Source organism: Microcebus murinus, chromosome 18, assembly GCF_040939455.1.
Source record: "Microcebus murinus isolate Inina chromosome 18, M.murinus_Inina_mat1.0, whole genome shotgun sequence".
Classification (NCBI taxonomy): Eukaryota; Metazoa; Chordata; class Mammalia; order Primates; family Cheirogaleidae; genus Microcebus; species Microcebus murinus.
Window position 1 is genome coordinate 30,809,082 of NC_134121.1, and position 15,231 is coordinate 30,824,312.

A 15,231-nucleotide genomic window follows, 5' to 3' on the forward strand; every position below is an offset into this window, starting at 1 on the left:
GGGAAACGTTTCCCCACCCCCCGCCTTTGGGCAGCCTCGGTTGATCCTTGCGGGATTTCAGTTCAGCTCTTGATGCCGGCCTTGTGGGTGTGGCAAGAAGAAGAATGACTGGTTGCTTCGTGGTTCTTGACCCGGAACTTGTCCAGGCACCCCGGAAGAGGTAGCTCGCCCGTGAGACGCGTGTTAGCTGCCTAGAAGTGAAGAACGGGAAGGCGCGACTGAGAAGGAGCAGAGGTATTTTAGGTAGGTTGGCTCCTTACACGGTGAAGGAGAGGGCTATTATTCTCCTTTCTTGCTCCAGTTGGAACGTTTCTTCCCATCTCTTTCCATAACCTACCCTCCTTTATTTTCTTGTCTTTCGCCGAGTGGCCGCTGGAGGCCACGGTTCTTGTTCTGTGAGCAAGCTGCTGAGGAGGGAAGGACCCCAAATTTCTAGTTCCCAGCAAAGCCTCCGTTCAGGTAGCATTGATGCGCTCCCTCTGGAATTGAGAAAATATCGAGCAGGCCTCAAACTCGGCTGTTTGTTGAATACCCATTGAATAGTCCCAGGACTTCAAGCTGTTAAGCTCTACGTGGAAAGAAAAGGTTTCTAAAAATATAATCGAAAGATTTGTTCCCTCCCACACAGATATTGTCTAGAGAGTTTTTAAATCTTTTAACATTATACCGTAGGCACGGTACTAGACGCTGGGAATGTACAGTCGTTATGTCTCAGTGCTACAGAAACTCTGAAGAGGAAATAGATATATCTGGGGGATGGTAAAGACTTCACAAACAGTGCCATTTGAACTGGGCCTTTACAGGTGAATAGGATTTTTTTTTTAATTGAGAAGAATAGGAACTAATTTAGCGGAGAGATTGCTGCTCGAAAGGACCTGGTAATTTGGAGTGGCTGGATAGTACAGTATGTATGAGGAGAGGAAGTTGGAAGCATAAAATAAGCTGTAACTAAATTGAGTAGTGCTTTGAATTCATGCTTAGAAATTTATGTTTTATTCTCTAGGTGTTTAGCCCCTAGTTTTTGAGCAGAGAATTTGCATGGGTTTTAGAAGTATAATTTTAATATTAATGTGGACTAGGATGAACTGGGGAAAGAGTGAAGCAAATGTGGGAAGGTTAGAGACAGAAGCTTATTTTTGTGGTAGGGCTTTTGGAGCTGGTAGTCGAGACAGAGAGGTAGGTTAAAAACACATGCATTTAAAAGGATTTAGTGACTGGATGTGGTAGAACATAGGAGGAAGAAAAGTCCAAGTTTACTTAGAAATCGAGAATACAGAAAGTTTGAGACGGGAGGGAAGATACTGAGTTATGTTGAGGACACAGTTTAGAATATTTCATAGAATTATAAATGTTTATTTTTAATTAATCTAAGTGTACATAACCACATGTGACTAATTGCTACTACATTGGGCAGTGTAGAGATATACTGAAAAGAGGACCAAATGTGTACAGTTAGGTAATACGTATATCAGGGGCAAGTAAAAGATGTAGAGCTGGAGAAGGAGATTGTTGAAAAACTGTCAGAGAGATAAGAATTAAGGTGAAAGTTGGGTTAAAGAATTCCAGAGAGGAAGGTGAAAGTTGGGTTAAAGAATTCTAGAGAGGAAAATTTGAAGGTTTAAAAGTGATCAGTGAGTGATACAGAAAACTCAAGATGAGGCCTAAAAAAAAGGCAACTACATTTGGCAATTAGGGAGTGTCTGGTTCCTTAGCAATTTCAGTGGAGTGAGAAAGAGAGGCAGCCAAGTAGAAATCTTTTGATTGTATTCTTAGAAACCTTTTCTTTCCATGTAGAGCTCAACAGCTTAAAATGCTGTGAGTATTCAATAAGGAGAAATAGAGATAAATAATTGAAAAAGTTTGGAGGTAAAGGGAAGAGGAAAAATGAAACAGTGGCTTAAGCGTCAAAGATGATTTAGGAAAGGTTTGTTTTTGTTTGAGACAGGGTCTGGCTCTATTGCCTGGGCTATAGTGCAGTGGCATCATCATAGCACACTGCAACTTCAAAGTGATCCTCCTGCTTCAGCTTCCCGAATAGCTGGGACTACAGGCACACATCACCACACCTAGCTAGTTTTTCTATATTTTATAGAGACAAGGTCTTGCTATGTTGCTCAGGCTGGTCTTGAACTGTTGGGGTCCAGCAATCCTATCCCCTCAGCCTCCCAAAGTGCCAGGATTACAGGTATGAGCCAATGAGCATGGCCAGGGAAAGGTTTCTTTAGGATGGAAAATGCAGAGGGACAGTAGCCAGTGTAGCAGGTTTAATGGATGGAGTGTGGTTCAGGAAGCAGTGGGATCAAAAGGCCCTATGAAACTGGGTTAGTCAGGCAGGAGAATTAGAAGGCACCAAGAGGAGGGTTTTATAGAACATATTTGTTTTATTGTCCTGTCATTGCCCAGGATTATCTGTGAGACTAAGAATAGTTATTTTTACCTTAGTCTCAAGCCTTGGGCTTAGTGATGTGTTACAGTAGGTACAGAAGAAGGGACAGACTGACACACTCTTAGAGAAGAGTAAGATTATAATCTGATCAGGTTAACATGAGATTAGAACATACTAAAGAACAAAGATACAAGTGTTAGTTTTAACATTTTATAATGAGAGACCCCATTGAGCTATGGGACATAACCAAAAAACAGTAATTTCTGCCACGTTCACTGTTCTCTGTTTTTGATCTTACCGATATATTAGATAAGCTTTTTATCATGATCTTTAGATAGGTATATTTTATAGTTTTTCCTCTTATTAGTTATTGTGGATAACCAGCTTTTCTGTTTGGTCCACATTTTTCTCATCTTGAAAATGAAGCTATCATCTTCCTCTATGTTAATAGCAACAATAAATGAGATAGTGGATGTAAAAGATTTAGTATGTTATCCAACACATAATAGCTCCTCTATATAGAGCAGTTCCCTTCTCCATATAGTACCTGAATCTTGTAAATGGGGTATTTGGTTACTTTGCAACCTAGAAATTGATGCAGAGAATCTTTCTAATTGATGACATAGAGATTAGTATATCTTTTAAGAAATAATTAAATATTTGTTCAGTTTGTAGTCTGTTAGGTTATCAAAGAGAAGTCCTGCTAATATGTAAACATCACGTAGCAACTGAATGATTGACGCATTATGAGATAATGTGGGTTTGTAAAATTTTCTATTAAGAATTTAATTTTTTGGCCGGGCGCGGTGGCTCACGCCTGTAATCCTAGCACTCTGGGAGGCCGAGGCGGGCGGATTGCTTGAGGTCAGGAGTTCGAGACCAGCCTGAGCAAGAGCGAGACCCCGTCTCTACTATAGCAATAAATGAATTGGCCAACTAATATATATAGAAAAAAAAAATTAGCCGGGCATGGTGGCGCATGCCTGTAGTCCCAGCTACTCGGGAGGCTGAGGCAGGAGGATCGCTTGAGCCCAGGAGTTGGAGGTTGCTGTGAGCTAGGCTGATGCCACGGCACTCTAGCCAGGGCAACAGAGTGAGACTCTGTCCCAAAAAAAACAAAAAAAAGATATTTAAAAAAAAAAAAAAAAAGAATTTAATTTTTTTCCTACGAAGACATCTAGAACCATAAAATATTAGGTCAGTGCAGCCCTGTCACCATTGTTTAGGCACTCCAGTGGAAGTGGACTGAAACTAGGTGCTCTAAAACTTACCATATGTGACCTTCCTTCTTTTGACCACTCCAAGTCACTCTCCTTTGATCCCTAATGTTCATTTCCTCAGGATTATGTTTTAGTCCTTTCTTCATTCTACATATTTTTCTAAGTGGCCTCATGTACTTATTTCACTTCAGTAACCTCCTTTATATGTTGGGGTCTCAAATATGTATTTCGACCCCAGGCCTTTCTGACCTTTCAACAGATAAATTTTTTTTCCCCTAGATATCTCTAACCAAGATATGTTTCAGTCAGACCAAAACTGAATTCAGTATCTTTTCCTTTCAAATCCATTATTTCACCATAATTAACTTTATAAGGAAATAGTACTTCTGTTCTCCATTTGTTCAAATATAGCTATCATTCTTAACTTCTCCCTTTCTTTTGTCACCAAACTTCCGATCAGTCACCAAATCAGACACATGTGCCTTGGCCACTTATTTTCTTTCCCATTTCCGTTACTCATGTCTAAGTGACCATCTAGTCTACTGAGAGAGGCATAATAGAGTAATGTTAAGAATGTGGGCTCTGGATTAAGACTAATACATATGAGTTGTGTGAATTTGGGCAAACTATAGTTTCTCTTCATTGATTTCCATGTCTGAAAAATGGGGATAATTATATATAGATGTTCTTCAACTTAGGGTGAGGTTATGTCCTGATAAGCCCATCCTAAGTTGAAAATATTGTAAGTCAAAAATGCATTTAAGGTGGGGTCCCACCTGAGCACCCCAGCTGCTCCTTACCCTGCATCTGGAGTGCAGGATAGGCACACACATCCTTTCTCTCCCTCTTCCTACCAGTCTGTGCCTTAGAGGCCTGTTAGACCTGCCAATAGACCTGCCAAATGGTGAGAGGAGCTCCCCTGGAGAGGAGGGCAGGCCCCCTTCCCTCACTTCTCCCACCCCCCCACTCACCAATTTGGCTGTTCAGGAGCCTCACATAACTTAAGACCTCACACAATTCTTATAGGCTCAACCCTTACCTCAAACCTCCTCCTCTCCTACCCTAAGCTGCTGTCCTTCCTATGGCAGGAGGGGAGGGGCCCCGGACGTGCCTTGTACATGCCTCAAGTTTGTCAGTCCACCCTGACTTTTTTACTGCAAGATCAATGTGAGGGGCCTGTATCTCTAATTGAAACCTGACTTGTTTCCTTTCTGCAAAAAAAAAAAAAAAAAAAAAAATGCATTTAATATACCTACCTAACATCATGGCTTATGTAGCCTAGCCTACCTTAAACATGCTTGGAACACTTATATTAGCCTACAGTTGGGCAAAATCATCTAACACAAGGCCTATTTTATAATAAAATGTTGAATGTCTCATGTAATTGAATACTGTACTGAAAGTGAAAAACAAAATGGTGTGGGTACTTGAAGTAAGGTTTCTACTACTGAAAGCATATCACTTTTGCCCTATTGTAAAGTCAAAAAAAAATTGTAAGTTGAACTGTAGTCAGTCTGTGACCGTCTATATTTACTTTAATGTACTGTTGGGAGCATTAAGGGAGACAGTTCATATAGAGTGCTTAGCCAGTGCCTAATATATAGCAACACACTTAGTAAATGTTAACTATTACTATTATTACATTATAGCAGCCTCCTAATTTGATCTGCCTATATCTATTCTTGCCAATTTCTGATTCATTCTTTACATTGAAGCCCCAGGTGATCTTTTAGAAAACAAGTCATTTTGCAGCAACAGCTTCCCATTGTCCTTAAGGTAAATTCCAAACTATTTAACGTGGTTTATAAAGCCTTCTTTGATCTGGAACCTGCCCTTCTTTCTGTCTCTGTCCTCTGCCACTCCTCTTCTCCATCTTTCAGCTATCTAGACTACTTTCAGATCATTTGAAATAACCATATTTCTCTCCTGACCTTCCCACTTGATGTTATTTCTGCCTGGCATGATTTTTCCTTCTCTTTTTACTCATCCTTTGTTGAAGTTTAAATATCATTTCCTCAGGGAGGCCTTTTCTGAGCTTCTAAGCAGAGCTAAAGCCTTTTATGTACTCCCCTAACCCCTTTTCATAACATTTACAACCCTTATAATTATTTGTCTTCTCTACCCATACAATGAACAACGGACAGTGGCCTATATTGTTCATCACTATATTCTCACCCTGACAATGTGCCTTTGTGGCACATAGCCAGTAAACATTTGTTCTATTGAGGTTACCTTCTCTTTTCTTGGCCTCAATTTCTTCATTTTTCATATAGAAATAATCCTAACTTCTCTGTATTATGTGGATCAAATGACACAATACATGTCAAAATAGTGTTGAAATTTTGGGTTATAAAAACAATGTGTTAAAATGAAATGAAAGAAACTCAAAATTAGGATTGAGCCACTTCAAAACCACTGCTAGAATGTGAACTCCACTGAAGAAGGGATTTTGTGTGTATTCCTACTTTGTGTACAACCAGTATTGGAGGGAAGGAGGCAGTATATCATAAAAATCGAAAAGAATTGAGAAGGTAGGTGAACTTAGTGACACACTAATTTTCCATCTCCAAAATCAAGGCATCTCTCTCTAACCACAGCCATCTGCCTTTCCAGCCTACTTTCATCACACCTATTCTTTAATAGCATGTCTAGATAAATAGCATTTATCACTTTGCTGTCCTTAAATCATTCTCTAAGAATATAGGTTTCATGGTCTATCATTTCAGTCATTCTTGTCCTCATCCTCAATTCCTTTGCACCACTGTGTCTTGGTGCTTGCTTACTCTTGGCAAAATTCAAACTTGGATAAAGCTAACTATCCATTCTAATAGAAGGGGAGGGTGAAGGATGAATGTGGATACAGGATAGTTTATATGTTTGGAGGAAGTGATTAGGTAGTTTCCTCGTCATTTCTACCATACCTTTTATTTCAGTCTTTCTCTTCTCTCCTTCACTTTGTCATCTGTATGATGTCCTTCCCTCCAGAGAATAACTTCTGCCTCCAAATCCACAGACCAACCTGACTAAAACTCACATTGGGAAAGGTGCTCCATTTCCTTTCCAAGACGAAATCCCTTCGTAAAAAAAAGACTTTATCTATTTTGAGCATCTACTTACCTTTCATCTGACTCCATCCCGCTGACATTTAAATGTGTTATTTCTTCTTCTTCTTCTTTTTTTTTTTTTTTTTTTGAATCAGAGTCTCACTGTTGCCCCAGCTAGAGTGCCGTGGTATCAGCCTAGCTCACAGCAACCTCCAATTCCTGGGCTCAAGTGATCCTCCTGCCTCAGCCTCCTGAGTAGCTGGGACTACAGGCATGTGCCACCATGCCCGGCTAATTTTTTCTATATATTTTTAGTTGGCCAATTAATTTCTTTCTATTTTTAGTAGAGACAGGGTCTTGCTCTTGCTCAGGCTGGTTTCGAACTCCTGACCTTGAGTGATCCTCCTGCCTTGGCCTCCCAGAGTGCTAGGATTACAGGCATAAGCCACTGCACCCGGCCTCATTATTTCTTAAGAGAAAAAAAACCCTTACTTTTCCTTTTCTCTGTGTCCCCTTATATCCATCGCTTTTTCTTTTTGCTTAATTTCTGCCTCTATTTCTTTTTTTTCTTTCTGAGATACAGTCTCACTCTGTTGCCTGGGCAAGTGCCATATTGTCAGCCTAGCTCACAGCAACCTCCAACTCCTGAGCTCAAATGATCCTCCTTACCTCAGCCTCCCAGGTAGCTGGGACTATGGGCACATACCACCACACCCAGCTAATTTTTTCTGTTTTTAGTAGAGACAGGGTCTTGCTCTTGCTCAGGCTAGTCTGGAACTCCAGAGCTCAAGCTATCCTCCCACCTCGGCCTCCCAGAGTGCTAGGATTACAGGTATGAGCCTCCACATCTGGCCCGTCTCTATTTCTTGACCCCACCTCAAACTAGTTTTTGCCCCACCAAAGACAACCCATTTTTTGCTAAAACTAATAGACAAAGTGTCAAAGTGCTGTTGACCACATCTTTCTGCTAGAAATATGTTCCTCACTGCAGTCTCCTGGTCATCCTGCTTGCTTGCCTGTAGAGATTGGGCATTTAAGAATACCTACCACTCCAGAGAGGACTGCAAATAGAGAGAGGGATGCTAATGGATGGATAAAATGTGGTATATTCATACAGTGGAGTATTATTCATCCATAAAAAGAAATGAAGTAATGATACATACCACAACATGGATAAACCTCGAAAATGTTACGATTTACAATAAAAGCCTGAAACAAAAAGGCCATATAGTGTATGATTTCATTTATATAAAATGTCCAGAATAGGCAAATCCGCAATGGCACAAAGTAGATTAGTGTTCACCAGCGGAGAGAAAAATGGGAAATGACAGCTAATGGATAAAGGGGTTTCTTTTGTAACAGTGAAAATGTTTGGGAATTAGGTAGTCTGATGGTTGCACAACTTTGTGGATATGTTAAAAGCCATTGAATTCTATAGTTTAAAGGGTGAATTGTATGATATATGAATTATACACTATCCTGAGATGGAAATATTTAAAACTATTTCCATAATCTTTCTAACATAATTTCAAAAATGTTAATATAATCTCCCAATTTTAACATAAAGAATAAAAAGGAAATTTATGATAAAATATTTCCAGGGCTGTCATCCCTATGCTATGCCGATTGTACACTACACAATTTCAAGGGTGCCACTTACAAGCACTACAAATATGGTGGCCCTGTTTATAAATGCTTGGATACTGTTCCACTAGAAGAAGAAACTGATGGTTGCTTGTACCTCTACATAGAAGCATTATGAATCCAATGGCCTCAAATGTAGACTGATACAGGTGTTTTATTGGTACTTAAATATCATGAACAGCTTTGCAGGGCTAACAGGATTTTCTAAAATAATAAAGGATGATATTCTTTTGTTTTATATGATAGCTACACTTTTGGAAAATTCAGTATAATCTTCAAGTTATGATTTTTCAATTTTATGATGGTGAGAAAGCAATACCCATTCGGTAGGAACTGTACTTCGAGTTTTGAATTTTGATCTCTTCCCAGGCTGGTGACATGCGGTACAGTACTCTCGTGATGCTGGGCAGTGGCACTGAGCCTCAGCTCCCAGTCAGCCATGTGATCACGAGGGAAAACAACTGATACTCGACAGTGTACTGTGTTGCCAGCTTTTTTGGATATTGCGTTTTGTGTTTTCACATCCCATCATGTCTACAAAGTGTCCATCTGTGTTTCTTGCTTCTGGTGAGATGAAGAAGAGGAAGGCAATAACTCTTGAGATGAAACTCAAGATAATTACCCAGCATGAAAGTGGCAAGCCAGTAATGGTCATCGCACGTGAGTTTGGACTTTCGCAGTCTACGATTTCAACCATCTTAAAGGATAAGAAGCGAATCATTGACGCAGTGAAATCATCAGCATCGGTTAAATCCACTGTCATCACAAAGAAAAGAGCTGGGCCAATTGATGATATGGAAAAATTACTTGTTGTTTGGATGGAAGACCAGATACAGAAGCACATACCACTTAGCCTACTGATGATCCAGGCTAAAGCAAGAAGTCTTTTCAATATGCTAAAAGAGCATACCAGTGACCCTACGTATACACAGATATTTAAAGCAAGTCATGGATGGTTCCAGCGCTTCAAAAGGCGTCACAGTTTTCATAATGTGAAGGTCAGTGGTGAGGCAACAAGTGCAGATACTGAAGGTGCGAAAGCTTTTAAGGAACAGTTGCATAGGAAGATTGTGGCTGAAGATCTTTGCAGTGAGGAGCTGATCAAACTAAAGGAAGAAAGAATTAAAGAAGTTGAGCTAGAGGAAGAAGTTATACCCAAGGCACCAAGAAATTTCACAGTAAAGCAGCTGGCAGAGGCATTTGCTGCTATCAGCAGTGGTATGCGGATGTTAGAAAAAATGGATGGCAATTATGAGAGATTCAAAAAAGTTGACAGGCAGATACAGGATGCTCTTGCTTGCTATAGAGAAATATATAATGAAAAGAAGAAACAAACCATACAGTCAGAACTTGATATCTTCCTGAAGAACACTATGCCTGTTAAACCATCAGCAAGTATTGATGCCCCAGTGCCTTCTACCAGCTATTCTCAAGCCTCAGAAAAGAGAGAAATTGATGACCATGTTACTGTAGCATTCACATCATCCAGCAATTAATTTTATTTCAATGCTTCAAACATTCTTCGGGCCCAGTGTGCTTTTATCTGTATATGTTAATAGTGAGTACCCATATAACCATTTTGTGTTTCAGTATAGTATTTAATAAATTACATGAGATAGTCAACACTTTATTATAAAATACGCCTTGTATTAGATGATTTTACCCATTTGTATGTTAATGTTAAGTTTTGGGGGCATGTTTAAGGTAGGCTAGGCTAAGCTTTGGTGCTCAGTAAATTAGGTTTATTGCTTCATAACCCCATTGTAAGTTGAGGAGCATCTGTATATGTTAAAACTGTAAAAAATATTTTGTGTGCATGTGTAAAATGGAGTTATAATCTCAGATATTAAGTTCTTCACCTGCACTAATGCTCAATGGCACAACTCTTCATTTTGCACAATTTTTAGCATCTTTGCTCAGGCCTAGTAAATGTTAGTAAGGCGCTTATGCCAAGCCATTAACATGACAATGGGAAACTTCTTTGAGGTCCTTCCAGGGGAACTTCTTTGATACCTTCTCCATTGAAAACAACTGCATTGTGAAAACACAGATTAGCACTGTATTCCAAGAAAGGCGTGAGTTATTTTCGGTTTCTTTAGATCTTTTAGGCATCTTGGTAAACCAGAACATTCATTACTCTATAAGATTTAGGAAAGCCTGAGGAAGTTTCTGAACTTGTGAGTTTGCTCACATTAAGATTCAAAATGGCCAGGTGTGGTGGCTCACATCTGTAATCCCAGAGTTTTGGGAGGTTGAGGCAGGAGGATTGCTTGAGGCCAGGAGTTCAAGACCAGCCAGGGCAACATAGCAAGGTCCTGTCTCTACAAAAACATTAAAAAAAAAATTAGCCAGGTACAGTGGTGCATGCCTGTAGTCCTAGCTATTGCAAAGGGTGAGACAGGAGGATCACTTGAGTCCAGAAGTTGAGGTTGCAATGAGCTGTGATGGTGCTGCTGCACTCCATCTGGGTGATAAAGCAAGACCTTGTCTCAAAAAAAATAAGATTCAAAATGACTTAAACTGCTTCATGTGGATGCTTGACTCTTTTCTAGTACACGGGGGTGAAAGGTGGGGAGTGGAAATAAGCTGCATGCATAAGAGCCAAAATATATTTTGCCATTTTTCTGGATGACCTCATATAGTTCTAAAATGCTGCTTGCTGCTTATAGTCCAAGTGTTTGCCTGATAAGCCTATACCTTACTACGGCTAGATGGTGATAACTTTTTTCCTTTCTGTTAAGATGCCCTCCACATCCTTGGTTATGGAATATTTGGCTAATCCTGGTGCTTTCACCTTGGCTGCTGGAGTTGCTTGTGGCATGTGCCTGGGCTGGGGCCTCCGAGTACGCTTTGGGATGCTCTCCAAAGGCTTGACGAGCAAGACAGACACAGAGACTGGAACTGAAGCAAGCGTCTTAGGAGAAAATGGGGAGTACAAAATGATTCTTGTGGTTCGAACCGACTTAAAGATGGGAAAAGGAAAAGTGGCTGCCCAGTGCTCTCATGCTGCTGTTTCTGCCTACAAGCAAGTTCAAAGGAGAAACCCTGCAGTGCTCAAACAGTGGGAATACTGTGGCCAGCCCAAAGTAGTGGTCAAAGCTCCTGATGAAGAAACCCTGGTTGAATTACTGACCCACGCGGAAATGCTGGGACTGATTGTGAGTTTAATTCAAGATGCTGGGCGTACTCAGATTGCACCAGGCTCTCGAACTGTCCTAGGAATTGGGCCAGGACCAGCAGACCTAATAGACAAAGTCACTGGTCACCTAAAACTCTACTAGGTGGATTTTTAATGATAACAATTCCTCTATCACATGTGTTCGAAGCCTATCAAATTCTAACAATAAAAACTGGATTTCTTCCCTGATTTAAATATTCTTGAGATGAAAATAAAAGCCATTCTTGTGCTCTTCCATCATGCACTTGGCACTTACAGAATGGTCATCTTAGGCTTAAAAAAATTACTGTTGGTTAAATGATCTTGGTGGTTCAGGTGATAGATGCTAAAACAAATATTTAAGATGAGAGAAACAGGTCATGATAAAATGGTACAGCCACCTACAATGGAATCTCATGGTTTAGTATCTGTTTGGATTTTTGTCTCAAAGTCAAGGTTTTATAGCAGTGATAGAATGCACCTGTGCAGTGTTTCGTGTTCACTTTTCCTGACTCAGATTGGCCAAAGGTTAGCAGCAGTTTTTCTAAATCATAGCTTATAAAAATTTCTCTACTTTCCCCCTTTCCTCTTCCCCCTTTCCTCTAACAATGAAACCATTGAAACTTGTGAAGAAACCATATGTACCTTGCAGATGGACATGAGTGGGCCCATGTAAGAATTTATGGTAATTGAAATAAATGTAGTTTGTTATCCCTGATGCTTCTTATCTTAGAACTAGACTATTAAGGTGTCTTTTGTCCCTTTTGCTTTAAGACAGTCTTGTTCTGTCACCCTGGCAAGAGTACAGTGGCATCATCATGGCTTGCTGCAACCTCAAACTTCTGTGCTCAAGTGAACCTTGTGCCTCAGCCTCCCAAGAAGCTGGGACTGTAGGTGTGGGCTACCCTACCGTACCTGGCTCATTTTTTTCTGTTTTCAGTAGAGATAGGTTCTTGTTCTTGCTCAGGCTATCTTGAACCTCTAACCTCAAGCGATCCTCCCTTCCTTGGCCTCCCAGAGTGCTAGGATTACAGGTGTGAGTCACTGCACCCAGCCCCCTTTTGCTTATATTTATTTAGTATAATTCCAATAATTACTGTTATACTAGCTGCCCAGAATATGAAGCAGAAAACCTCAACTCCCCAAAGCCACATAGCTTCCTGATTGTCTTGCTAGAATTCATTTTTCTTTAAAGCCTTTTTGGAGGATCCTGATAGTAATTTCTAAATTCAGTATATCCCTAAAAACTATAGTGATGCAAGGGAGAATTTTGGTAATAGCCCTCTTTTAAGTGGCTCTAACACTCCATGGTTAACTACAACATAGGCAACACAGGGTCTCAGGTCATTGGTGGAGTCTGTGGGCAGAACAGTAAGACTACCACAGCCAGTCTTTAAAGTTCTAATATTTGGTCCATTTTAGAGTTTACATAGGTATATGACAGCACAGAAGTTGCAAATGTGAATGATGCCACAATAGCAACTGTTTCTAAACAGAATGTTTATACTGCCTTCAAAAGTGATGCAATAACATGCAACATGTAGGGCTGAGTTGAACTCAATCCTAAATGCATGATTTTGGCTCAGGTAATTTCTGTGGCTTGCCTCAGACTGCTGGCTCCAAATTCAGTGCATTCCCACTGGGTGGCTGGCTCAAGTAACTAATAAAGCATAGCACATCTACTAGGATGAATAAATATAGAAAACTGGTAAATCTGTAAATATACTTGCTTTCTGGTTCACCTATACTTAGTGTTTTATGGGACTTGTAATCTTACAGTTCTCAAAGTATACTCTGCAGAACCCATGGGGTCTCTGCAGGGTGAAAACTATTTTCATCATACCAAGCCATTTTCTTTTCCCTGTGTTAACACTTTGCACTGGTGATGCAAAAGCAACGGTAGGGAAAACTGCTGGCACGTCCCACAAATACCATTGTATTCTTCACCTGGTAGCATTCATTAAGCTTCACTTAAATGAAGCAGTAAAAATTGTTTTTGGCCTAGGATTATTTGTCTTAACATTCTGTGTAACATTAAACACTAATGGACACCAAGGTATGGCTGTTGGTTTAAGAAAAAGGACTTGTGAGACTGATTTCATGAGCTGAACTAGCTGCTTTTGTCATGGAACATTTTTACTTGTAAGAACTGACAAATTATAGTTACTCAAACCTGGATATTTGAGACATTTTCTCATAGATCATCTGAGCCAGTCACTTCAAGGAAAAGAACTGACAGTATTTTGGAAAACTTGCCTCTCTCCTCCAAGATCCAAAATCTGCCTCTCTCCTCCAAGATCCCCAAAACTTACGACTTTTCAGATGAGGTCAATGTTCCTTACAAATTATTTTTTAATATATAGCAAAATGTGCCAACATTTGGAAGAACTATTTTCGTAAATCAATATTTTCCATATTTCAGTGCATAAGGTTTTTTGTTAACATGTATTAATTACTGTTATATTTAAATGGATTATTTTTAAAAATTCTGATATAGTAAATATCAGTAGATATAAATGACAAACTAAAGCTCTTTGAGATTTTTAATAATTTAAGAGTATTAAAATCTAGAATGAGAATGTCTGCATGAGTAAATTTACAAAAAAGTCAAGCAACACTACTTGGAGATCATTAGTCTCGCACTATTGCACTATTGTACTAATGGCCACGTTGATATAGTTTTCAACAAGTATCAATTTGTACAGTGGCTATATTTGGATACTAGACAAGATTGAAAGCTTGCTTGCCACTTGAAAGCTTTCCATTAATCTCCCTTTCTTTCCTCCTGTTCAAGTTACATTTAGAGAGTTGTAAGAACTTTTAGTACCCTTGTCTGGTTTTAGTTTCTTCTAGAATATCATCTTTGATAAACTCAGTGATGTCAGGGAAGATTCTTGGCTTAAAATAGAGTTTATTACCAGTTAATTTTGCCATTTAATGTACACTTATAATTGTCCAGTCTTGGACTAGGCATTTTGTGATTTAAAGATAATTGCCAAATAATTCTGAAAAGTACTCAGTTTTAATATACAGATGAGGAAACAAGCTCAGAAGCTCAACTTGGCTCAGGGTTTGAACCTAAGTCATACATCACAGAGGTTTCTCTTTCTATTGTAGACAGGTATGGATGGCTTAAGATGGCAATTTGTAAAAAAACAAAAACAAAACATGTTCCTAAAAAAATTTAAGTTTGCTATATGAAAACCTTTACTAAAGTATTTTTATTTGCTTCTATGAGGGAAAAGAAAAATCATCCCAGTGATGAAAACCAGTTGATTGGAAGTATAAGGAAAGGTCCAGAACAAATCTTGACACTGAAAAGAATGAGCTTCTAGGGACCATTCCTGTTCTCCCTCTTGATTATTTAACAATGAAGAAAGGGAGCAGAGATCCAGGAACACATGGTCCAGCCGGGGCCTGAACATGTCTTCACTATGATAGGAATTTTCCAGCTAATACTCTGATTTCCTATATGAAGATTGGCAGGGGGAGGATTAAAGGTGGGGAAAGAGCTCAGGAGTTTTAAGTTTTTAAAAACTCTTCAGCAGAGCTTATGGTGTTTGCCTAAATAGTTGTAGAGCAATACAAGGCTAGGCAAGGGGCTATGTGTAACTATTAAGGAACATTCTCAGCCATAGGCATACCAGTTTTTTTTTTTTTTTTGAGACAGAGTCTCACTTTGTTGCCCAGGCTAGAGTGACTGCCGTGGCATCAGCCTAGCTCACAGCAACCTCAAACTCCTGGGCTCAAGCAATCCTTCTGCCTCAGCCTCCCGAGTAG

General features: G+C 39.6%; 2 protein-coding genes across 3 annotated transcripts in view; one reads left to right on the plus strand and one right to left on the minus strand.

The window, feature by feature from the left end:
• Positions 1-133: 133 nt before the first annotated feature.
• PTRH2 (peptidyl-tRNA hydrolase 2) lies at positions 134-11,716 on the plus strand. Its single transcript, XM_012771730.2, has 2 exons — positions 134-243; positions 11,036-11,716. The coding sequence occupies exon 2, from the start codon at positions 11,036-11,038 to the stop codon at positions 11,573-11,575; it is 540 nt and encodes a 179-aa protein (XP_012627184.1). The 5' UTR covers positions 134-243; the 3' UTR covers positions 11,576-11,716.
• Positions 6,796-15,231, minus strand: part of CLTC (clathrin heavy chain) — a 77,669-nt gene continuing 69,233 nt past the window's right edge. For both annotated transcript variants that reach the window (XM_012770394.2, XM_012770311.2), the window contains one exon: positions 6,796-9,400. In XM_012770394.2, the coding sequence (XP_012625848.1) occupies positions 9,396-9,400 (5 nt within the window). In that variant the 3' untranslated portion in view covers positions 6,796-9,395. The remainder of the gene's footprint in view (positions 9,401-15,231) is intronic.